Source organism: Melanerpes formicivorus, unplaced genomic scaffold (assembly GCF_026170545.1).
Source record: "Melanerpes formicivorus ecotype bairdi unplaced genomic scaffold, bMelFor1.0.p_v2 SCAF_7, whole genome shotgun sequence".
Lineage (NCBI taxonomy): Eukaryota > Metazoa > Chordata > Aves > Piciformes > Picidae > Melanerpes > Melanerpes formicivorus.
The window spans coordinates 15,601,289-15,623,052 of NW_027142359.1; the positions used below are offsets into that span (position 1 = coordinate 15,601,289).

At 41.7% G+C, this 21,764-nt stretch overlaps 2 protein-coding genes across 3 annotated transcripts in view; both read left to right on the plus strand.

The window, feature by feature from the left end:
* The first annotated feature begins 6,782 nt into the window (after positions 1-6,782).
* SAMD13 (sterile alpha motif domain containing 13) lies at positions 6,783-19,878 on the plus strand. Its single transcript, XM_068141158.1, has 4 exons — positions 6,783-7,055; positions 10,574-10,658; positions 14,158-14,269; positions 18,598-19,878. Exons 1-4 carry the CDS (start codon positions 7,037-7,039, stop codon positions 18,739-18,741), a joined length of 360 nt encoding a protein of 119 aa, XP_067997259.1. The 5' UTR covers positions 6,783-7,036; the 3' UTR covers positions 18,742-19,878.
* Positions 14,188-21,764, plus strand: part of DNASE2B (deoxyribonuclease 2 beta) — a 32,793-nt gene continuing 25,216 nt past the window's right edge. Inside the window, exon 1 of one of the 2 annotated variants that reach the window (XM_068141155.1) lies at positions 14,188-14,269. The gene's annotated coding sequence lies outside the window, so the exon portion shown is untranslated. The remainder of the gene's footprint in view (positions 14,270-21,764) is intronic. The other variant, XM_068141154.1, reaches the window with a different exon arrangement.

Genomic DNA, 21,764 nt, shown 5'->3' on the forward strand with positions numbered 1-21,764 from the left:
TTAGAAGGATAATGTGGGTATCTCAGGGCAAGGCAGGATCTCAAGATAGCTTCCCTTCCTAATCTTTGATGATGAATAAAAGTTTGAATGAAATCTGAAGTCTAGTCACATTTTGACCATTTCAGACCTTGCTGTCTGCAAGAAGTTTGCATATATTGAAAATGAAGTTTATTCTTGTAATAAACTACTTTTAAAAGTTCCTACCTCAGTGGGGTAACAGCAGCCTAATGTTCCCTTAAAATTACTGAGATGAGTTCCCAACAGTCTTTTTCAAAGCTGGTAAAATACCCTTTAGAATCTTTGTAGTCTAGTTGTCCTGTTGCCACTCTTGGAGGGTCAAATACCAAATGACTTTGCAAAAATGCATTTTGAAAAAAAATGTTCATGTGGCTTTTTGTTTAAATTTTAAAAGCAACATGTTTCTGCTGTTCATTTGCATTAGCTCATGGTCAGTGAATCATGTAAGAAAAACCCAGTGACAAACTTGCACATTTCTTGGTGCTCAGTTTGCAAGAATTAGATTTTGATTACACAGTAGCAATCTGGTATCTAATCCTGCTCTTTGTGTTGAGAAGTAGCCTGAGGATGAGGCATCTTTGCTAAGGACAAGATAGAGAAAGCTTTTTCCCCAACACATGGACGTGTTTGCAGTGAAGAAGCTCATCAGGATGAAAAAGTTGGTTCTAATTGGAAGGACTTTGAGGATGGAGGTCAGTGATCTGTTCCCATGCATATGTAACCCCTGTAACAGATGTTTCCCTTTGCTGGGAGGTAGAGGTTGGAGACTTCTTACTTTGCTTCTGAGATGCTGTGGAAGATTGGAAAGGACACAGCTGTACATACTCAAATGAACAAGGTCTCAGTAGCCTGGCATGCAAGTGCAGCACATTCTATGATTGGTCAGTTACAGGAAAAAATACTGGTGATTAGAGCAATAAAGAGAAAATTACAGTGTTGGAAAGGCTTCCTGAAATTCTTGCACCATCAAGATCATTCGATTAAGTAATAAATCTTACCATTTAGCACATGAGTGCTTTGGTCTACACACCACAAGAACTCTCTTCTACTGGAAATACTGTTCTTTACTGTGTATCTACACTGCTGATTTGAATTTATAGTTATTTGAGTAAGAGTTCAAGCAAATGAATGTTTGATTGGTATGTCCTTTCCATTTCTTCTGTCTTTACTGTCATCCTACTTGTGTGCATTGAAGTGGGGATCTGGGTGTCAGGACTCCATTAATGTCTTTCACTCCCCCTGTCATCCCCACCTCTGTCCCCTCCCAGAAAAAGCATAATGCAATATAATAATATGCAATATAATACAATAAAACACATTTTTTTCCTTTAATTCTCTCATCATGCATATCAGGAAGTACGCATCGGGCAAGCTTGCTTAATGGTGGGAAAAACTAAGAGTTGAGCAGGTAGCCTTAGTAAGGGCTACATAATGGGTATGCACATGTGTAACAGTTACACAGTTTGCTAATGTCAGCACATCATGTTAGTTTGTGTGAGGAGTGCAGGTTTCCTTCTGTACAAGTGCGTGCTCTGTGGTTTAGGACGTAAAACAGGAACCTGGCTCTAGGAGAACATCCACATCAGAGCCACCCCCCATGGCCAAAGCACCCATAGCTCATTCATTCTGGAAGAGAATTTCATAATGGGACTGGGTCTGCTGCAAGGTAGGTTTCCTACCAAGTATTGCGATGAATGCTGGGCAGGGAATAACTCCCTGAAGTCTCATGAATTTGTTAGTGGCTCTTCTTGAATGCCATGCAAGGAAATCTTAAATACCATCACAAATGCTTTGTTACTGGGGGTTCACACAACCCAGAACTATGCTTTAGGGCATACCTAATATTGTGTCTGAAGGTATTAAACTGGTCTTAATTCTGCAACTGCTTACTGACTAACATAACTTGCACTGACTTCTCTTGAACTTATGTTCTATATGACTACAAAAACCTGGAAACTAAAGTGAACTGTGATTTCCACCTTCACCTGGCTGCTCTATCACAAAGTGCTCTAGTGGCATTCTTTTGCCAGTAGATGACACATTTATATGGTGTGGAACTGTGTGAGAAATGTCAGCTGCCGAGCACAGTATGAACAAGCGAATTGGGAAACATTTAAAAGCGGTAAGGAATGACAAATCTGGACTATACAAGTCACATAATATGCCAGATAACACATGCAATGCCAACCACGAGTATTTGTTGTTTATGTATAAATAGATTTTGCCTTTAAATCCTCTCAGAGTTAAATTATAATTGCAATATTTAACTGGTTTTCATATCAGGATCAACAAAAAAATATTTTTACACTAATATGAGCAAAAGGGTAGTTTATTTTAATATATATTATTGCACAAGCTCTACACAAATTCTAAAAATCCATGATAAAGCCTATTTTTGTGCCTAGAATCAGGTCTGTTTCAACAGCATGCATTGCTGCATTATGTGCAATTTAAAGTTTGGAAATACACTGGTTTTAACCAAGGACTGTCACCAAAAAAACAAACAAACACCCCCCCCAGCAAGCTAACGTTTTTTAAATTGAGAAATGCTTCTAAGCTGGTTCACTTAATGCATAATATTTATAGTAGAGAGGATATGCATATTTTAGAGAGTTGGATGTTGATCAAATGTACCTCTACTAATTATAATGTGTACAGGCAAGACCCATTGTTCAATATTTTTCTGAATTATGTGACCACCAGGTGAGTTGGAGAGATGGTAAAGTTACAGCAAATGTTCTTGAGAGCATCTCTCATCAGAGCCTCATCGACCAACTTGGAGCTGAGCAAGTTTGTAAAAGGTCAGTTTAAGTCCTATAACCTTAATGCATAACTTTTGGATGTCTTGTGTGCTCATGCTCAAATGTGAGTATCTGTTTGGTTTCAGCTTATTTTGAAGGAGTCAGTATCATCTAATGTGTGTGTGGAATACAGTCAGCAGTAGTTTTGGTCACATCAGGTGTATACTGTAGAAAGTGGATGTTAGTTTTACCTATTGATAGATGTTTCTTCATCCTAGGTGTGTGTCTCCTCTGTCTCTTGAAAAGTTATTGTATGAGAGCTGTGCAGACTCATACATATGCTGGCTTTGCAAGGGCCTGTCCTGGGCTTAGTTCCCAGGCACGGCATCCAGGGAAGTAAAAGCTCATACAGGTGGCTGGCAAGGCATCCAAAGTCAACTTTACAGCCAGGACTTTCTTGTTCTTAAGAAGATGGAAGCCTCACTCCTGTAAATATTGTCTGGAGAAGCAGGAGGAAGAGCAGAAGTGTACACAGCCAACTCCAAGACCTCTGCTGGGGAAAGCTATCTGGCAGGAGTCGGATTCCTGCCTTGCCTGCAGCAAAAGCACCTGTGAATTGCACTTCCTTCACTAGTTACCAAGTGGGTCACTGGGCTGCTAAGGCATCAAAATCAGGCTTTTGATGTTTTTTCAGTGATAGGCAGGTTCCTCACTCCTGGGAGAAAAAAGCCTCCCAGCAAAGTGGGGAAAAACCTGGTGCTAATTTCTTAATGTAGTGCTTGAAGTTAGTAGAGATTTATGCTTATGGCTTACTGACATTTTCTGTCTGTGATTATTTTTCTGTTCTTGTGTGCATCAGCATGCTCTGCCTTTTCATTTGCCTCACTTCATGCAACCAAAGTGCTACCTTTCAGATTTCCTATAGATTTAACAGCTGTTTCACTAAGATGTCTGAGCCTTACTTATATATGATACCTTTTATTAGGCTGAATTCTGTTTTACAATGTTGGTATTTTATGTGAACATTTTTTATAAGCTTCTTGCTACATTACTACTGCTGGTATGGGCAGAACAAGTTGCATTTTATACAATGATTTATTTATATATATGTTAAAGTATAAGCTTTAAAATAACAAGGCTTTAAGAAAGCCTGAACAATTGCTTTATTCAGTGTGTGCAACTACTAGAATAAGGACAACAACAAAACAAGTAGGGCAGGAAATTCTCAGTGAAGTGGACATAATTCACATGCAGGAAGATTTATTTAAGCAATTCAGACTTGGAAACCAGAGGAAGCAATAGCGGAAAGGTACCACTGGCCTTGCATTGTAGTCAGCTGATGTACACATTCATTTTTAGCCTGGTGCAAAGAGGGTGCAACTGTAGTCATCTTATAGGCGAGTCATTTCATTACAAAATAATGCTTATTGCATACAAAGAACTTCAGCATACTACAGCAAAGATCTAAGGGACTCACCATCAGGACAAAACAGAAGGTCTTTGCTATCCTGTTAATTACTGCCTTGTCAGTGATTCTGAGCTGTGCTCCTCCCCTCCAGGCTTGCAGCAAGGGAGCTGTGTTGCTGATTTAGCACTGTGCACCTGCAGAGATCTTAACCCATGCATTGATCCTGAAACCCAGAGCTTTTACAACAATTCTTGCACATCTCTGGACGCTGGTTTTTACCTTCTAAGAGTGTACACAAGTAACTGTATGGAATATAAATTGAAGCTGACTGGCTCTTGTGCTCTGATCTAGTACTTGAACGTGCATTTCAACTTGAATGCCAGGTTGGTACAAGTAAAGGCTTTCTACCTTGCTTCCCTCCACGCTTGTGTTGTACCAATGCTACCTTCAGCCTTTTGTCCATGCATCATGCAGAATTTCAGAGCAACGTGACAATGCTTAGCCATACAGAAAACCTTGGTAGGTCAGAAGGGGACTGTGAACAAGAGAGAGCATGGCTTTTGGATATCCTTCCTTGCCAAGGCAGGAACAGAAGAGAGGAGTTTCATTGCTGGACCGTGTGGCCAAACAGGAGCACTTTGCTGGTAACTGTCCCTCACTTCCCTGTGTAGTCCCTAAGTATGATGGTATGAAGCAAGGTAAGTGGCAAAATTCAATTCAAGCAAACCAGAAAGAACATAGACTAGAGTGGAAAAGATGTAAACTGAGGAAAGATGGTTCTTCTGAGAGTAGGAAAAAAAGTGTTGGAAAGGTGCAACCTGGACCCATAATAGAGATTTTGTCTCTTTCTGGGTGACTGTTGCCAGGGGCTGTAGAAAAGACCCTGAGGTACTTACCAGTTCTAGGAGAACTAAGATGATCAGTGCCATATGGGCTTAATAAAGACATACATAAGTGTAGTGTGGAGCAAGGGGGGGCTATTCAACAAAGGCAGAAGATACTTCTGCATCCCTAGAGTACAGTTCCAAATGTCTGTGCAGGGAAGATGAATGTATACAAAGAGGAACAAGCTCAGGCAATACAGACCTTATTACAGAGTCTGAAAGGGCTTTGGTGATTCACACAGCTCAGTCTATAGAAGCAAGTAAATACCAGAGAGATGAGGAAGGAACTCCTGAACAATATTAGTACAGGAAAAAATAGATGTAAACCGCTGATGTATTTTTCAAGTTGTAAATTAAAAGTTCTTAGACACTAGTAAAGCGGAGATTGACATGAACTTTCTGATGGAGTGGTTTCAGTCCTCCCTTTGGGCTCAAACGGCAGTAGATGCAAATGTGGTTATGTGAGGGTTTGCCTGTGGTGACAGATCAAACTCCATGGCCTGGAAGGTCCTCTTTTAGTCCTGTATTACTAGGAAGAAAATTATGCACAAGGGACTTTTAGACTACTGATATTAATAGACTGGAAATAGCTACGGATCAGTTCAGTTTGGGTGGCAAGCAGTCATCTTAAACCTGTGTCACTTCCTTGTCACTTCTTGTGACAGAATTATTTAAAACCAGCCTATGCCCTGTTTCTTTCTCCTACCCCTTCACGCTAACAGGAGTTCGTGGGAGGTTTGGGTTTTTTTGGCCGCCAGTGACGTTTGGATGAAATCTCTCAGCATTTTAGCCGTCTCTGGTTTACTTTCTTCGGACGGTGAGCCGGATTTCCAATCTGGCCACCGGGAACGAGGAAGGATCTGTGCCTGCCCTGTAATGTCTCCCTGAGCATCCGGAGGAAAAGCATCGCGCCTTCCAGCTTTTACTAGAGGCTACAGGTCAGTGGGGACTTCAGCTGGCCGCTCGGATACCACCAGCCTTGCCCATTCATCGCCGTTGCCGCAGGAGAAGGGGCGGCCCCCGCGAGACTCCGCTTCCCAGGAGCCCCCGCGGTGTCAGGAGGGCGCTGCGCGGGCGCTGCGCGGGCGCTGCGGGCGCCGCCGGCCGTTAGTGGCGGCCGGGGAAGGGCGCTGAAAGGCTGCTGGAGCTGAGCGGCGCCTGCCTTCCGCCGCCCGCCCGAGCACTCGCCGCTGTGCCCGATCTCAACTCTGAAGCGTTCGATCGTTGTTGACAACGCCTTTTATACACGGGTACAACCCGTCCTCTGTGTATGGCCGTTTTAGGTAGAGGAGGTTTCTGAGCGTCCCTCAACGTGAAACCGCTGAAGTCCTTTCTTTTTTTCTCACTTCGCTTTCCGTATGAATCTATTTACTCATGGCTTTACCAAGGACACTGAAATAAGAACGGTCTAGAGGGCTCAGTTTTGCGCTGAGGGAGCTGAATTTCAGTAGCCACCCCACAGCTAACAATGCTTTACCACCACTGTGATGCATTTTGTCTTCATGTACTGCTGTCACTCCAGGGACATGAAACCCAACAGCTTTTCTGTAGAAAACTGGCATTTTCCAATACCTAGAAAACAGGGTTGAGTGGTGCCCAATATCTACACTGACTGTTTTTTCTCAAGGAACGGCAGAAGTTTGGAAACACGCATGGTCGGTTGACGACTCAACCTGCATCTATCAAGGCCGGTCCTGCATTGTTTCCTACCTGGCCTGGAAACATTTTCTGGCAGAAGCAGTATACAAATAGTCAAACACAAGTCTCATTCACTTTCCTGCTTTGTCTCCAGGCATAATCTTGTTTTAATTAAATTATCTTACCCAATGAATGAAAACACAAACCACAAATTATATTCCACATGGAATTTTTCCACAGCCCATTTTCTTAAAATTTCTCTCCCTGCTGTTCAAGGACTTCTGGGTGGAACACACACACCGTGTGAGCCGCACAGTGAATACTCTAAGGATTAATTGAAGAACAGGATGGAAGGAAGAGGAGAGTGTGAGTAAAATAGCTGGTTTATATTTGTATCCTCAAATGTCAGTTCATTACCAAAGTTAGAAACCAGCTGATGCAGGAAACTTATTATGGCCTCATTTAGAATGCATATTTCTTGAGACAAAAAAGAATTGCCTTGTGCAGCTTACTCATCCAACACAAATATGCCACATTTTACAGTATGCTTTGGGATGTGAATTAGAGTTTTCTTTAGGCTGCAGTATGTTTAATACTATAACTCATTTATCTGCATTTATTTACAATTCAAAGCAGTGAGGACTTCTGCTCTCTGTTCTCAGTGCTCCTATTGATACTCAAGTCCTATTATATTTGCATAGTTTTTGCATGCTTGGGTTATTTACTTGGCAGCATATAAGTCAAAATGGTTGGGGAAGTCACGCCTACAGTCCTTTTCACAGAACTGTACTTTTCTTGTGATTTTAATGCTTGTAGCTGCATCCAGTTAGCAGTCAGGTGACTTGGGTCTCTGTTCACAAGCTCAGCCATGATGCAGTGAGCTTCCGGAAGTGAGAGAGATGCACAGGGCCTGGGACAGCTCCACATGCCAGCTCTGCTGGCTGGTAGACTCTTATCAGTGCTGGTTGGGGCACTCATGTCATGGAGCTGTGACTTGCTGAAATCAGGCTGAAGCCACCAGTTGGTTCTGTATGAATCCCCGGGTGGCTTGTAGTGCACCCTTTGCCTTTCAGTGAATAGCAAGGGTGTAACTGGAGTCATTTGACTCAAGAAATTCTATGAGTAAAACACCCCTCAAATTTGTACTAACCTAGACTGTTAGTAATGGTCAAAAGGTCATCTGAGTTGTGGTTGGAACACAGCTCAAGTGCTGAGAGGAAGACTGTGAAGCCTTTATGTGGGGAAGGAAGGGTATGGGGGTTGGTTGGTGTCACTTGCTTGATTTCCCTAGCGTTGGCAGCATGTCATCCATGCAATACTTCAGTGCCATCAGGAAACATGCTGAGTCAAAGGAAGTTTGGGAATGTAATAAAGAAAAAAAACTATAGTTGCTGGAGAAATTTGGCAACATTTGCATTATCTCTGCAGGCAAGATTTTATTGCCAGTGGGCCAGCCTTAGTCATTTGTAGGCATGTTGAATTGTACCTCATTGTACAGCAAATCCTGTGGGTATCTGAGGTTCTGCTTGTGAAATGAGGTATGTGAATTAGACACGTGTCTGTCCTTGAGAATTGCTATCTCCTCTCGTGCCCCAGTCTGACGGTGGCATATCCTGGTGGTGGCACAGTTCTGCTGTCCTTAATCATTCCTGTGTCACATCACCCTGAGCCTGCCAATGCTCTGGTTCCTGAGAAAGCCTAGTGTCGGCTATTTACCTGCAAGTTGGTGATCTCATTCTATACATGAAGTAACTTTATAATTTATTTATTTTTATTTATTCTGGCTCTTCCTGTTTTGTATCTTGTGTGAAATGCCAGCAGCTCAGTCCTGCATCCTGCAAAAAAATATCCGCGAATTTTTTCCTTTTCTCTCCGCTTCTTACCGTTATTTCACACACACTTTGGTAGGAAGAGAAGATTTATTTACAAGGAGGTCCCAAGAAACTCTGGTCATGAATTTGGCGGGGGGGAGCTCCGCTCCGGCCACGAGCGGGTGACAGCTGCCCGTGACAGCAGCCCCCGGCACCGGCTCTGGCGCTGTCCTGCCCGCCTTCCCCCGGCAGGTAAGCGCTGCCGGAGGGAAGCTGTTCCCTGGAGTCATCCAGCTTTGATCCCCCTGCTCCCAGCCCAAGGAACGTCCCGGGGTGCCCTGCCGTGTCTCTGCGGTGCAGGCACGGGCGAATGGGGTTGGGGCGGGGCGGCGGGCTCGGGGACCCCGCGGCGCCCCAAACCCCCTGACCGCGCGGGGGGGCGGCGCATCCGCTGCGCCTTTAACGCGTCCGCCATGACGCGGGCGGCGGTTGGTGCGGGCCGGGAGCCAGGCGGGGCTGCTGCCCGGTGTCAAACTGAGCCGCCTCACAGCGCCCCGCTGCCGGCGGGGGGGCGGGAGCTGGGGCTGCGCCTCTCCGGAGCAGCCTGTAGCAATGCTTTGGTTTAGTTGCTCCTAGGTAGGTTTTTCTGTCTTACTTCCCCGCGCTCCCTCCCGGCCAAAAAATGACAATGTGGTGCAGTGCTGCCTGGCGAACGGTTTCGGAGATGCTTGTAAAATGGTGAACGCGTGTCACGCTGTCCCGGGCAGCCGTCTCCTCGCCCGCCGCAGGGCAAGGAGAATCCCGGGAGCTCCCCCCCACGGCCCCCGGGTGGCTGCGCGGGGCTGCGGGCTCCGCGGAAGGTACACTGCCCCGACCCCGGGGTCGCTGGCCGGGGTCCTGCGCGGCCGGGCGAGGGGACCTTCCGCATACAGGCTGGTGTGGTTGTCGTTTTGTTGTCACCTCAGGTGAACCACGAAGTGATTGAGGGAATGTCTTGAGTTATTTGATCGGCGGTGCAGGCAAATGCATCTTTTCGATTAGTTTGTTACTGTCTTCATAGTGTTTTACATGCTGCTAGCTGTATAATAAAGGGTCGTCTTTGTTATTTTTTAACAGCAGTATTAATTGCTATCCTCTCTTTTTGCAAAGTTTCACGCGAAGAGCACGATTTCCTTACCCAGTACTTCCCAGAGCTCTGTGACATTTTGCTGGCATCCATTAATGTTACAGCAAGAACATCCTGAGTCCGTGGTCAGTTCTTTAGTAGCCTCTGAAATAGAAATGGCTTACTTGAGAACAGAAAGAAAAGGCTTGGGTCATTGTTGCATGTTCTGTGGAGTGGTGGAAGGGCTGTATGGAGAAAGTACTCCAGAGCACTGCAAGGAGGGGATACAAACTAGGTTTTTTTCCTGTGTACATTGTATGTTCTCCTGCATACTGTGTATATCACACTTATAGAAGAAGCTGTGTTAGTGCAGGAGGGGTGGTCCTATGTATAAGATACTGGTATAAGATACTAGTTTAGGCCTCAGGAGTTTGATGCTCAATTAGTAACTCTGCTTACTAGCTTTATGTGTGAGATGGGCATAAGTAATTTTGTGCTCATCTGTTTCCTAAATTCACCATTTGTAAAACAAGGCTATAGACTTCAAAGCCTCACATAGAGTAAGATCATAAATCTTTTTGGATCCTCTGTGTGGCAGGATGAATGAAGGCATAATAGCTATATATATGAGGTCATCTAGCTATATAGTACAGATGACTGTGTGTATGAATATGTAGTTTGATAATAATTTTATTAATTTCAAAAAGGATCAGAAATAATGTTACTCTCCTTGATTTTTCAGGCATGAATTATTTCTTGTGTTTGAAACATAGGTCAGCTTTTCCTAGTTCATTAGCTATTAATCAGCTTTGCCAGGGTTCTGAGGAAAGCAGTCTTTGACAGCACTTTTACTCTCAGGTGGAAATATGGTTGTGTCCCTGTAGAATGCTTTTTCTGTTACATGATGTTGCTCTTTTCATACTACCAATAATTAAACACAGCTTTTTTTTCCCCCCCCTATTGATCAGTTGCTGAAGTAAAAGAAACCTCTATCCTCCCCATGCTAACTGTTGACATGGAAAACAAGGAAAATGGCTCTCTGGATGCCAAAAAGTAAGTGAATCCATAGTGTTCAGTTTGTGTAAACAGCACACAGATTTTGATTGTAGTTTGACTTAATGTGGTTGGCAGTGGTGGATACCTCCATCTTTGCTCATTCAAACCTTCCCTCTTCTCAATTATTTTTGTTGTATTTCAGCTTCAGAAGAGTCTCAGGCACTGAATTGATTAAAAGTGGTATGTGTGAAGACTGTATAGCAATAGAGAGTTGTAGAAGCTAATAACTTCAGTTAAGGGTATACCTTTCCCCGCTAATTTCTTCTCTCAACCAAAGACTGAAATGGGTGGTAGTACTGTAACCAGTATTTTGCCTCCATTCACCTGGCTTTTGCCGAACTGGTGCCTGATGAACAGAAGTGTGTGGAAGTCTCCTTTCTGCCTCATTCAGATAGACATACGTCCTTGGCTGACTGCACAGCCATGTAGAACTAAGAAGTAGTAGCTGTAGCATATGTCTTTTGTGTCAGTTCACTTCTGGAAAGAAAAAATTAAGCTGTTTGCCAGAAAAGCCCTGAACCTACTGTGTTTTTACTTTAGACCTAGGATGGGAGTAAAACAGAGACATAGTGTGCACTGCTCTACAACTTTCATTAGTGTGGTAGGCTGCAGGCTGAGAGATAGAAACTTCCAGAGGCATTTCTTTATCCTCAAAAGTCAGAAATTCTTAGGTTACTACTAGCAATTCTAAATGAAGTTAGGATCTGAGAAGTGGAGTTCCGTGTGGGAAAACTTGACCTTGCTGCTTTAGGATTATAGAAGCCGTGCTGGGATAGATATATGCAGATATAGATATATTTTTTTAAATCACCACAAAAGGTGCTAGAGAGAGCCCGTCCTCTAAAAGTGCAACACTTACTGCAAAGCTGCGCATCATTCTTCTCCTTCAGATCTCTTTGCCATGAGCCATCCAAGGAAACTTGACAACGCTTAGACTCCCAGGCATTAGAGAAATATGGTAGCGATGATGGTCACTTCAAGATGCTGATAAAACACCTGATTATGTCACAGAATCAAAAGATCTCATATCAGCCATGCTCCCCTTCACTTCAGACATTGATTACACCACATCAGCGTAAAATGCATTCTCCTATTCAAGTGACAATGATTAGATAATGCTGTGCACATCCCACAGAAGTTGTCTTCACTTAGCAGTCTTGCTTCTACATGAGGACTCTGTGGTGGGAGGAGAAGGGTGACAGTCAAAGCCAGGACAACTTACATTTAATCATTTTCCCCTGAAGTTTAGGTGATAAAGGCTCAACTACTAATTGTGAAGGTGGCTTTTTTTGAACTGATGGGGAACTGTGGTTCTAAATGAGTGTACACAGTATATATGCACACAAATCTACAAAGGAAGAATTTAGCACTTTCTTGAAATGGTTATAAATAGTTTGGATAAAATCTGTTTGTTGCAGCTATATCCGTCCAGGCCTTGCTGCTTCTGCCACATGATGGCAATAAAGGCACAGGGATGGCAGCAAAAAGCAGGCAAGCCAAATCTTTAGTCTCTGTCGGTGCATCTATTGTCTTGTTACAAAGTCTAAAATGCCAGTCCTCTTAAGATTTTGTGGCATCTAGGACCACCTAAATCATGGCACTTTTTTGGTGTTGCTTGTTCTTGTCTAAAGAACCATGTGGAAGAGCAGGACAATGAGGAGAGTGTTGACATTTAGATGCCAAATGAGCATCTGTGTGGGTAGATGGGTTAAAATCCAGCCAGCCTCCAGCAGTCTGCCACATGCCATTGAATCTTCTGTAGCTGTGGAAATTGGCTCCACTTGAGGTCTAGCATGATGCTAGTCAGGAACTTTTCATTTGTATTTTAAAATTTTATTTCCTGTGACCACTAATGACTAAGGTAGAGCTCCTACCTAGTCATAGTCATTGCAGTTGAACCTGGGATGTGAGAGGAGCAATTTGTAGAGCTACATGAAGAACTAACACACCTGGGCTGAAACAGAAGATTGTGGGAAGGAGTGCTTGGGATAATACTTAGCTTCAAATTTTGGGAAGTAAGCAAAATACAGTTAGGAGGTATTTTAACAGGCAGAATATTTTGTTTGCTCTTTGGGAAAGAATCAAATTCAGTAGCTTTAGGATTTATTGTGGGGTTTTGGGGGATGGTTTTTTGTCTTTTTAATACATAGTTGTTGGGAGTTTGTTTAATTTTAAGGAGAAGATGAATAATTCAAATCCACAGCCTATGTCTTAGGGAAAATGCAAAGACTGGAAAATAGTTCTTCAGCTGCTGCTTTTAGAAGTATGTGTAGGGCTTGTGTGGTGCTTTTCACATTTTGCTGCCTGAGCTTCAGAATGTGAACACCACCAAATGTCTTTGATTTAATTTTTTAATTATTAAAAAGGTGCAGGTTGGATAAGGCCAGATAGGCAACACTCAGCAAAACTGGAAATGAGGCCTTCTGTGTAATGACAATCAGTGAAGCAATTAATGAAGTCAGTCATTACTCAGTGAGTAAAGCTAAGAAACTCTGTCCCTTTTCTCATTGCTTTAAGACATGTATATTCCATGTGGTAAGTGAAAGAAACTGCTTTTAGAAGGACAAGTGCATGCACTGTGAGTCTCTAGGGCCAGAATTTTGTTGCCATATTGACAAGTACATGCCAAGAGTTAAGGGAGAAGAACTTTGGGACTTCTACTTGGAGAAACGTGTAAGCAGTTATTTCTTTTGATGTTTTGCTCTTCATCCTCCTAAATTGCTATAGGAAAGGAATCAAGTTCACTGTGTCTATTTTACCAAGAATCAGCAGATACAGAAAGGTTATCTGAGATGGAGCGATGGCAGGTGAGGATAAGAAATGCAGGATAAAAATATAAATGGTTGGTTGGTTGTGCTACTGTGAAAAGCAAATGTCAGAGGGCAGTCACAGAAGGAATTCAGTCTGATAGTGCTTTACAGATATTTTCTCAGATTCCTAGCTATTCTAAATGTCCATAGGTTTGTCCAAAGATGAATCCAAAAACAATTTGAGGAATTTTTCTATAGCATTGATGCCTCTCTTTTTTGTTTGTTTTACAAGGTAAAGATGGTTTCCAGTAGTTTCTATCTGTGTTGCAAGGAAATACAATCTCATCTGGGAAAACAATTAACATGCTGCAATTCTTTATAAGTACACGGTAGTTGAAAACAAGTGGCAGTCTTGAAAGACAGGGATTGGGTACCTCAGTCACAGTAGTCTTTGTTCTCCAACTGTTAAAGGCACCACAGTTGCAGGAAAAGATCCTGACCAGTTACTTCTGGCTGATGTGAAGATCACATACTTAGCTCTTCTTTCAGAGAAGAAGAATCTCAGTTGTCCCCAGCATCAGGTCTTTCAAATGGAAGAAAATAGGAGTATTGAGGCAGGGGGAGATGTGTCAAAGAATACTTTTCCACAAGGAACAAAGGAGGGGATGTACATGGAATATGCACAAATAAGCAGCAGATGCTCTGCACACATTTAGTGATTACTTGTCTGGATTTGCACTTTGCAGTTCAGTAGAGAATGGGAGACCTCCGGATCCTGCTGATTGGGCTGTTATCGATGTTGTGAATTATTTCAGAACAGCTGGATTTGAAGAACAAGCCAATGCATTTCAAGAACAGGTAAATCTGTTGGAAAACACTTTTTGACTGCCACCAGTTTCTCACATAGCACATTTTCACCATAGACTTGGTTATATACTGTTAAATGGCAGTGAAAATCCCACATTAAAGGGGGATTTGAATCTTATTGGGTGAAACCCCACTGAACTATGATCATAGTCATAGTATTGCTCTACAATACTACAAGGTGTGGATAATGAGTTGGAATTTAAAATGGTCATCTGAAAGATGAGGCATCAAAATAAATTTTGTGGCTTGGACTCAGTCTCCCTGTGCAATCAACTCAGTTTCACTTCCTTGTTAATAAAAATGTGAATGGTAATTCCCTTCTTCCTTAGTGTATTGTGAAAATACACTCAAAACTATTTATAAAATTCCTGAGAAGGAAATAGTGAAAAAAAGGCTTCTGTGTTTGCATTGAACTTGGCAGTGCAGGTGAATAGGGAAAAGGCAAGATGGCAGTAAAGGGGAATAATCTTTTTTGGACACAGGAGCATATGTTTGCAGGACTCAGTCTGAAAAAGAGGTTGGGTTTTCATTTCTGGGCCTTGTAACTGCTGATGCTGATGGATGGCTTCTTTTGGTAGATTTCTTTAAGCAGAGATCTTAAATCATATGCCCCCCTTTGTAACTCACCTGTCAACACAGTGGTATGGTGTATTGGTGGAACAGGGTAGGGGAGTTGGCTTACTTGGCCTACAGCCTACCTGTTCCATAGAGAAGGAACTTTCATCTCCAGGTTGTCGGTTCAGCACCTTCTCTAGTAAGTCTTGAGGTTTTCATGTGTCTGTCAGGAAATTAGTTACCAACCCTTGTATTTAGCTATAAAAATAGATGGCTTCACTTTCCACGGCACTGCGATGGGGCTGGTTAGTGGCTTTGCAGGGAAACTACATATAACATGAAATAATGTTACTGTTGGTCAGGTTTATCTGGCTGATGTTCAGCAGCTGGAGAGTGAAATCCCATATGATTGTAGCTGATAACAGTATCTAAATTTAGCTCTTGTTGAGGGTGAAAAGCCTGATGCTGGGTAGTTATCTTGCAGGGTGCAGGGAGAGAGACTCTTTCTGTATCTGCTACAAAATTTTCAGAATTTGAAATCAGGTAAACAGAGAAAAAATTGTTTACATGCATCCAGTCCTTAATACCAGCAGCCCTGTCTCCTCAAAACCCCTGGAAATGTGGCTTTAAAATAACACACAGGCAAAGTAATTGTGGTCTCTGGGTTTTTTCCTTATACTGACAGATACCGCTGATGTTCATCAAATATCTTAACCTCTCTGTACCTTAGCTGGCTTGTCAATAACACTGCAGTAATTACTACTGATCTTACGGCAGCAAGGTGAGGCTAACTCATAAGTTTTGGCAAAGCAATTTACAACATCCTGATGAAAAGCAGGGTAGAAGTAGAATGTAAAGGTTTTATTAGTATTCTGCAGTGAGGGGAAGTGGCTTCAGGAAGATAGCTGAAGTAAGCTGCTTTTTAGCATTGTGTTGCCAGGGATCTGCTAGGATAGCCCTGGGCAGAAATGTGGCTGTGATTCTTCTGCCAGCTTCACTTTATGCCAAAGCCTTGGAGAGAGAGGCTGACAGCTGCCACCCAGATGCATCCAGGAGATGTGGGACAGACACTCACAGCAGACGTCATTGTTGCTTCCTTCCCTCTCTATTCCCTTAGCAGCAGGAGGAGCAGCCAGTGCTCAATTCTTCATACCAGCTCTGCCAGCCCATTCCCTGTCTGCACCAGGAACAGCCCCATGAGCAACTCCATCCCTAGCCTCTTGCCAGTGGTGGTGTTCTGTTTCCTCTGCCCTGTTTCCTAGCCACTAACTCTGTGTACTTAGGGTATTTGTTATCAGGATCTGTCAGGCCGTCCACATATGGCAGTACAGCCAGGTTCACTTTGAACCCTTAGTCATCCTCTGTTGATAGAGACACCAGGCATGCAGCTGAAGCTCTGGCCATCTCTTTTTCTCTGTCATTTCTACTGCAGCTTCCCTGGGCCCCAGAAACCTAAATTAATATGATCTGGTACTGCCCTGAGTATATAGTGGAAGAGAAAAGAGTTTGTAGCTGGTAAAGGAAAGTATTCTGTTTCACCTACAACACTGGGAAATAATTTTCCACTGAACTACTTCAGTAGGAGTAGCACAGTGGTTTCCTTACAAAACATCCGTCTCCCAGAATGTAATCATACTATTATTACATTCAGATTTTATTCAATAGTAACTGAGTCCACATTTTCTTTTGATTAACCTGAATACATCTGGACTTATCCAAAGCAAGTGATTCTATGAATTTTTTATTACAATATATTAAGGAAAAAGGACATTTTAAGGACTGTAGAATGTTATATTTTAAAACTGTATTGTAAGTGTTGTTAAGAAATGATGATTATATGATGGTTATACATTATTCCTTGGAGTTCTACTGACATCAGCAAGTCAAAAGAGCTCACGGATGACAAGAGATTCAACTGAAATATATTGCCCAATAACAGAAAACAAACAAAACCCCCCACAACAACATCAAACCATCATCACCCAAATCAGACAAGCCAAAAAGTTGTTGTCACAGAATGATGAAAGAGAGACAAACTAGATGCAAGATAAGGGTGTGGATACCTTCAAAGAATTGCTGCCTGCCTGGACAAGGTTGTGGGATCAAACTCCACAATGACTATGACAAATCTACAGCGCAGGTTTAAGTGGAAAACTAAAATGAAGTGGAAGAGGTAAAGCCAACAATACACACAGAGATTAAACTCTTGAATTCTGAATAGGTAATTGCCCATTTCTACCCAGATACATTTAAAGAATGAGTTTTCTATTCAATGGAAGCCTCAGTATTTACCAGCTTTTCTAGAGTCCATGGAAGTCCACTGTGGAAGAGGAAGGGAAAGGAATAGGTGCTTTTTGCCTATTCTTTGAGTTTCTCCTGTTCCAGATACTGAGTTTACTCTGTTTGGATCCTACCAATCTGGAGGCTATGCTTCCTCCATAGCATTGTTGAACAGCAGAAGAAAAAGCATCTTCAGATCAGTCATAACAATGAGCAAAGTACTCACTGGTGTCAAAATTCCCACAGAGAGAATTGTGATGAATGGAGAAGAGAGGGTAGAAAATGGTTTTAACCATTAACATTCTCAACAGTAATTAGAAAGAGGCATCTGCTGTAGTTGGGTAAAAAGTTACTGGAAACTTCTTTTTCTTTCAGAAATACTCTTACATTGCACTCTCTGGGGGATTAGCAGTCATATCTCTTGGAGAGATTGTAAAGAAATGCCACTTAATCTGATTTTCGACCATGTGGTGGTTTGTCCATGTATTTTGCATTTGTAAACTTTTCCAAACCATAAGAGAGAGCAGTCTGGACAAATTAACACTGAACTCTAATGTAAGTCTTTTTCTTTTCACATTGAATTGTAATCAAGGACAGGTTCTCTGACGTTTTCAAGACAACATTTAGTATTTCTAAGCAGGATGCTGCAGTGGGATAAATTGATGTGTGATGTTTGTAATCTTTATAAAAATACAAAATGTTTGCAGTCTATTACCATACAAAACAATAATATGTGCAAGTATTTGAACTGGTTATTGGCTGTTGTAGCAATCCAACATTTAATAGTGCTTTTTTAATTAACAATTAAAAAAGATTGCAACAGCAAAATGAAGTCCCGTGCAGGAGAATGCCAGAAGGCTATATACTACTTTGGGCTGTGACAGCCTTGGGAGTTTTGGCTGTGTTGTGAGACACCAATCAATGCATTGTTGGGTACCTGTAGCTCCCATTTCCTGAGTGGCGCAGTGTGATTGAACTGTACGATGGGAGTTGAGAGATGCAGATTTTTTGTCTACCATGCTGACCTTTGAAAAATCATTTATGAATAGTTTTCAAACTTAAAGAGCTTGAGGTAGGAAAAAACCCTGCAAAAACCAATAAAGCCTACAGGATTTCTAATCTCAATAGGTTAGAAAGCAAAAGTTTGAGAGGAAAGAAAATCCAAAACGTATCGGTGATTTAACACTGAGTATCTTAATCAGGAACAAATAGAGTTCTTGAGACCTAAGCTGGAAAGTTGCTGAGAGGGAATTTTGAACTTAGGCTCATTGGGTTGTGTGTGACTGAACAGTATTTATGCCTTAGCACAGGTGGGCACTTGAAAAACAGTAAAATTTAGCAGCTATAAGCATAATTTCAGGAAATGAAGGGTACTATTTCTTTTCTCATTGATCCTCTGTAATAGTCTCCCTTTTGTTGCATGACTGTTCTCATCTGTTAGACTTGTACATTTGTCTTTATCAACTCTTTAATTCTTCTTATAGGAAATTGATGGCAAATCATTACTGTTGATGACAAGAAATGATGTACTGACTGGACTTTCATTAAAACTGGGGCCTGCGCTGAAAATCTATGAGTATCACGTAAAACCTCTACAGACACAACATCTAAAGAACAACTCTTTATAGCAAATTGTCTAATTGGGGTCACATTGTGCCTCAAACAATAAATAAGCAATTTGGTTTCATGTGATGGAACTTTGTAAAGAGAGAATATATCTATTAAGAATTTAAACCAAATTACAGTATATATCCTATTGGATAGAGTTGGCAATATACTACATACTGAGTCCGAACTGAGAGAGGTGGTGTGTATTTTTTAGGTAGCGCATAATTTCTCTTTCAGGAAGTGTCAGTGAGCATGTTGAGATAGTTACATCACACTATCCATGACAAAGGAGAGCTATGTCATTCTCATTTTTGAGCCATACATATTCTTGATTTCATGAATTGAATTATTATTTGTTATCAACCCCCCCCCCCTTCACTCCAAAAAGGGTTTTGATGCATATTTGGGAGAGAAAAACCAATTAAAGGAAGTTTTGGGTTACACTAGAAATTTCCTAAAATTATTACTTCTTACAGTTTTAGGATGGGACTCATACTTGCCAACTCACCCTTTTTTGCAGAGGGTCCTATTTTGACCTTATTAAGGTTTACTTGTGGTATGCTGCAATGTTTAAAGCTGTACATACAACTAACGTATCCCCTTCAGTAGCAGAAGGCGTTGCTGACAGGTGAGACTGGGTTGTGCATTTTTTGCTGTCCTTTAAATTTCCAGCTTGTTTTTCCCTGTTTTAGTAGTAGTTATATACAAAGTACAGTTGTTCTTTTAAAATTTGTGTTGCTTTGCCAAACAAAAAAAGGTTTCATTTTATTCCAGTTTTAATTTATAACTTGGTTTCTAATATTATGCAGAAATTTGTAAAAATAGTGAAATTCTGCACATTTTTTATATTGTCTGTCATTGTTGTAATAGTTGATTCTTATTTTTTTAGTGCTTAATGGTTGGAATACTTGCTTTAAAAACTGAAAGAAGCTGTCTCGTCACCATAAATCTCTGTTAAAAGAGAGTCTTGTTCAATCTGTTTGTACCAGTTCCCTATATGATAGGTTGGTTGCTTGCTATATCCCAATAAAGCATTGCTTATATTTGGATTCAGTTTACTTTACAGATCTTTTACTTTCTCTGTTTCTTTGTTGTGGTATATTTGAGATCCTGATTTTCTTCATTTTCCCATTAAAAAGGTACCCAAACCCACTTAATTTTCTATGCTCTTGTGATTAATTTTAATATATTTTAAAATTTCATTATTCTGGCTTTTTCTTTCCTAGTGTTATATATAGCTGAAGGAGAAGCCCTGGTCACAGTTGACTAGTAACCTCTGTGCTTCTCATGTCTTTCCAGAGCTGTCAGTGGTGCAGAGGCACTGTGCTGGCCCTGATACAGCAGGTGATTTACCTCAGAACACCTGTGGGATAGCCCATGGATGGTGCTAAGCACTCTCTGGGCTCATCATCTTCTCTAGCCCAGAAGGTTTTGCAATGACACCTGAAATGTCAACGTGGGATTGCAATTGTGAGTTTAGGCAGGGGAACTGGGAAGTAAGAAATAAGCAGGAGAGTGTGGTGAAAGTGGAAATTATATGGGAGGAAATAATGAGAGGATGCAGCTAAGAAAGGAGAAGGTAAGAGTGGTGCTTCATGCCAGGTGGTGACAGGATTCAGGGAGAGGAAGGAGAAACTATTGTAATCTTCTATTGGTGGTGGCCCTGCCTTCACTGGCCAAGTGAGAAGTGGCTGCTGATGCTACAGCACTAGGAAAGTTGTTTAAAGTTTCTGGTGTTGAGCTTTGAGAAGGGATAAAACCACAATAATAGCTCACAGTGTATGATATAATACATAAACTATAACTAGCAGCACACTTTCTTGTATACTTTCTAACCTTTACACTGTACAACATATTTGGAATCAAAGACAGGAATGTATCCACCATTTGTCTGTCCCTTGTACTGTGCTCACTTCAGGTATCAGTCTGTTAGCAGCAGGTTTGTAAGTCATTGTCTGTACTCTCGATTATGTTATTTATAGTTTGGTAGTGTCCAGAGAGACCTGCTGGGAGTAGGGAACTTCTGGAAAACTGGGCTCGAATAGAAAACATCATCCCTGCCTTAGGGATTTTCCAGGTACAGTCTCTATCAGGCTAATTACAGGCTGCAATTGAAATGTTATACATGAAGCTCCTTTTAATAGAGAATGATGTATGTTTATGAAAAGGTTTATGTGAAGCAGCTGCATGTAGCAGTCTGAAAGTGCCTACCAGTCCTGTAGAATTATTGTTGAAGAATACATAGTTCTATGTTACTAAGGGATGAATTGCATCTTCTCCTTTTGCATCTTTGGTGTGGGCTTGACACGTTTTGTGGATCTGTGGATGATGCAGAGTTAAAAATGAAATATTTATTCCTGAGGGAGTAAAAATCTCCACTGTGCAGCCGTGAGTGTGAATTTGCTGATTGCTGAGCATTGTTCTTTCTTTTAATATATTTAAATGAGCAAGTGAATTGCATTCAGAACATCCAGATTGTATTCCCCTTTTGATCAGCACTGCTAACTGGCTCATATAACTAGAGGCCTAGCAAAGCTTGCTTCAAGTGTGAAAGGCAATTTGAAAGGTGTTGCTCAGAACCGTAACAATTTTCTTTATTGCCTCTGATCTTTATGGTAGTTTCCTACTGTTTTCTGAGCTTTCTAACGCTGCTTTTCTCTTTGTGCAAGTGACCAGTCTGGTGGTGTGTGTTATGGTCTCCTTGCTGTTTCTGGGAGAACAAAAAAATATTTTTGAAAGAACTGGAGGGTTTAAAAGAGGAAGTCAGAGCCAGATTATTTTTAGCTACCATTCCTCTTGCAGAAAACACAGCTGCTGTTGAGATGAGGAAGCAACTGATGGGCATTACTGGATACTGTGTCAATACTGCAGTTCTGAGAATTGCAGAGCTATGCAGGAATCCAGTTTATAACACGCCCTTAATGTGCCTACAACTAGCAAATTCCTTCTTCCTTAAAAGCCCTCCCTGTGCTTTGAGTGGCAGCGAAGCTGACAGGTGTCCAAGTGCCCAAGTGCCCAGCTGATACTGGATGTGAGAGTGATG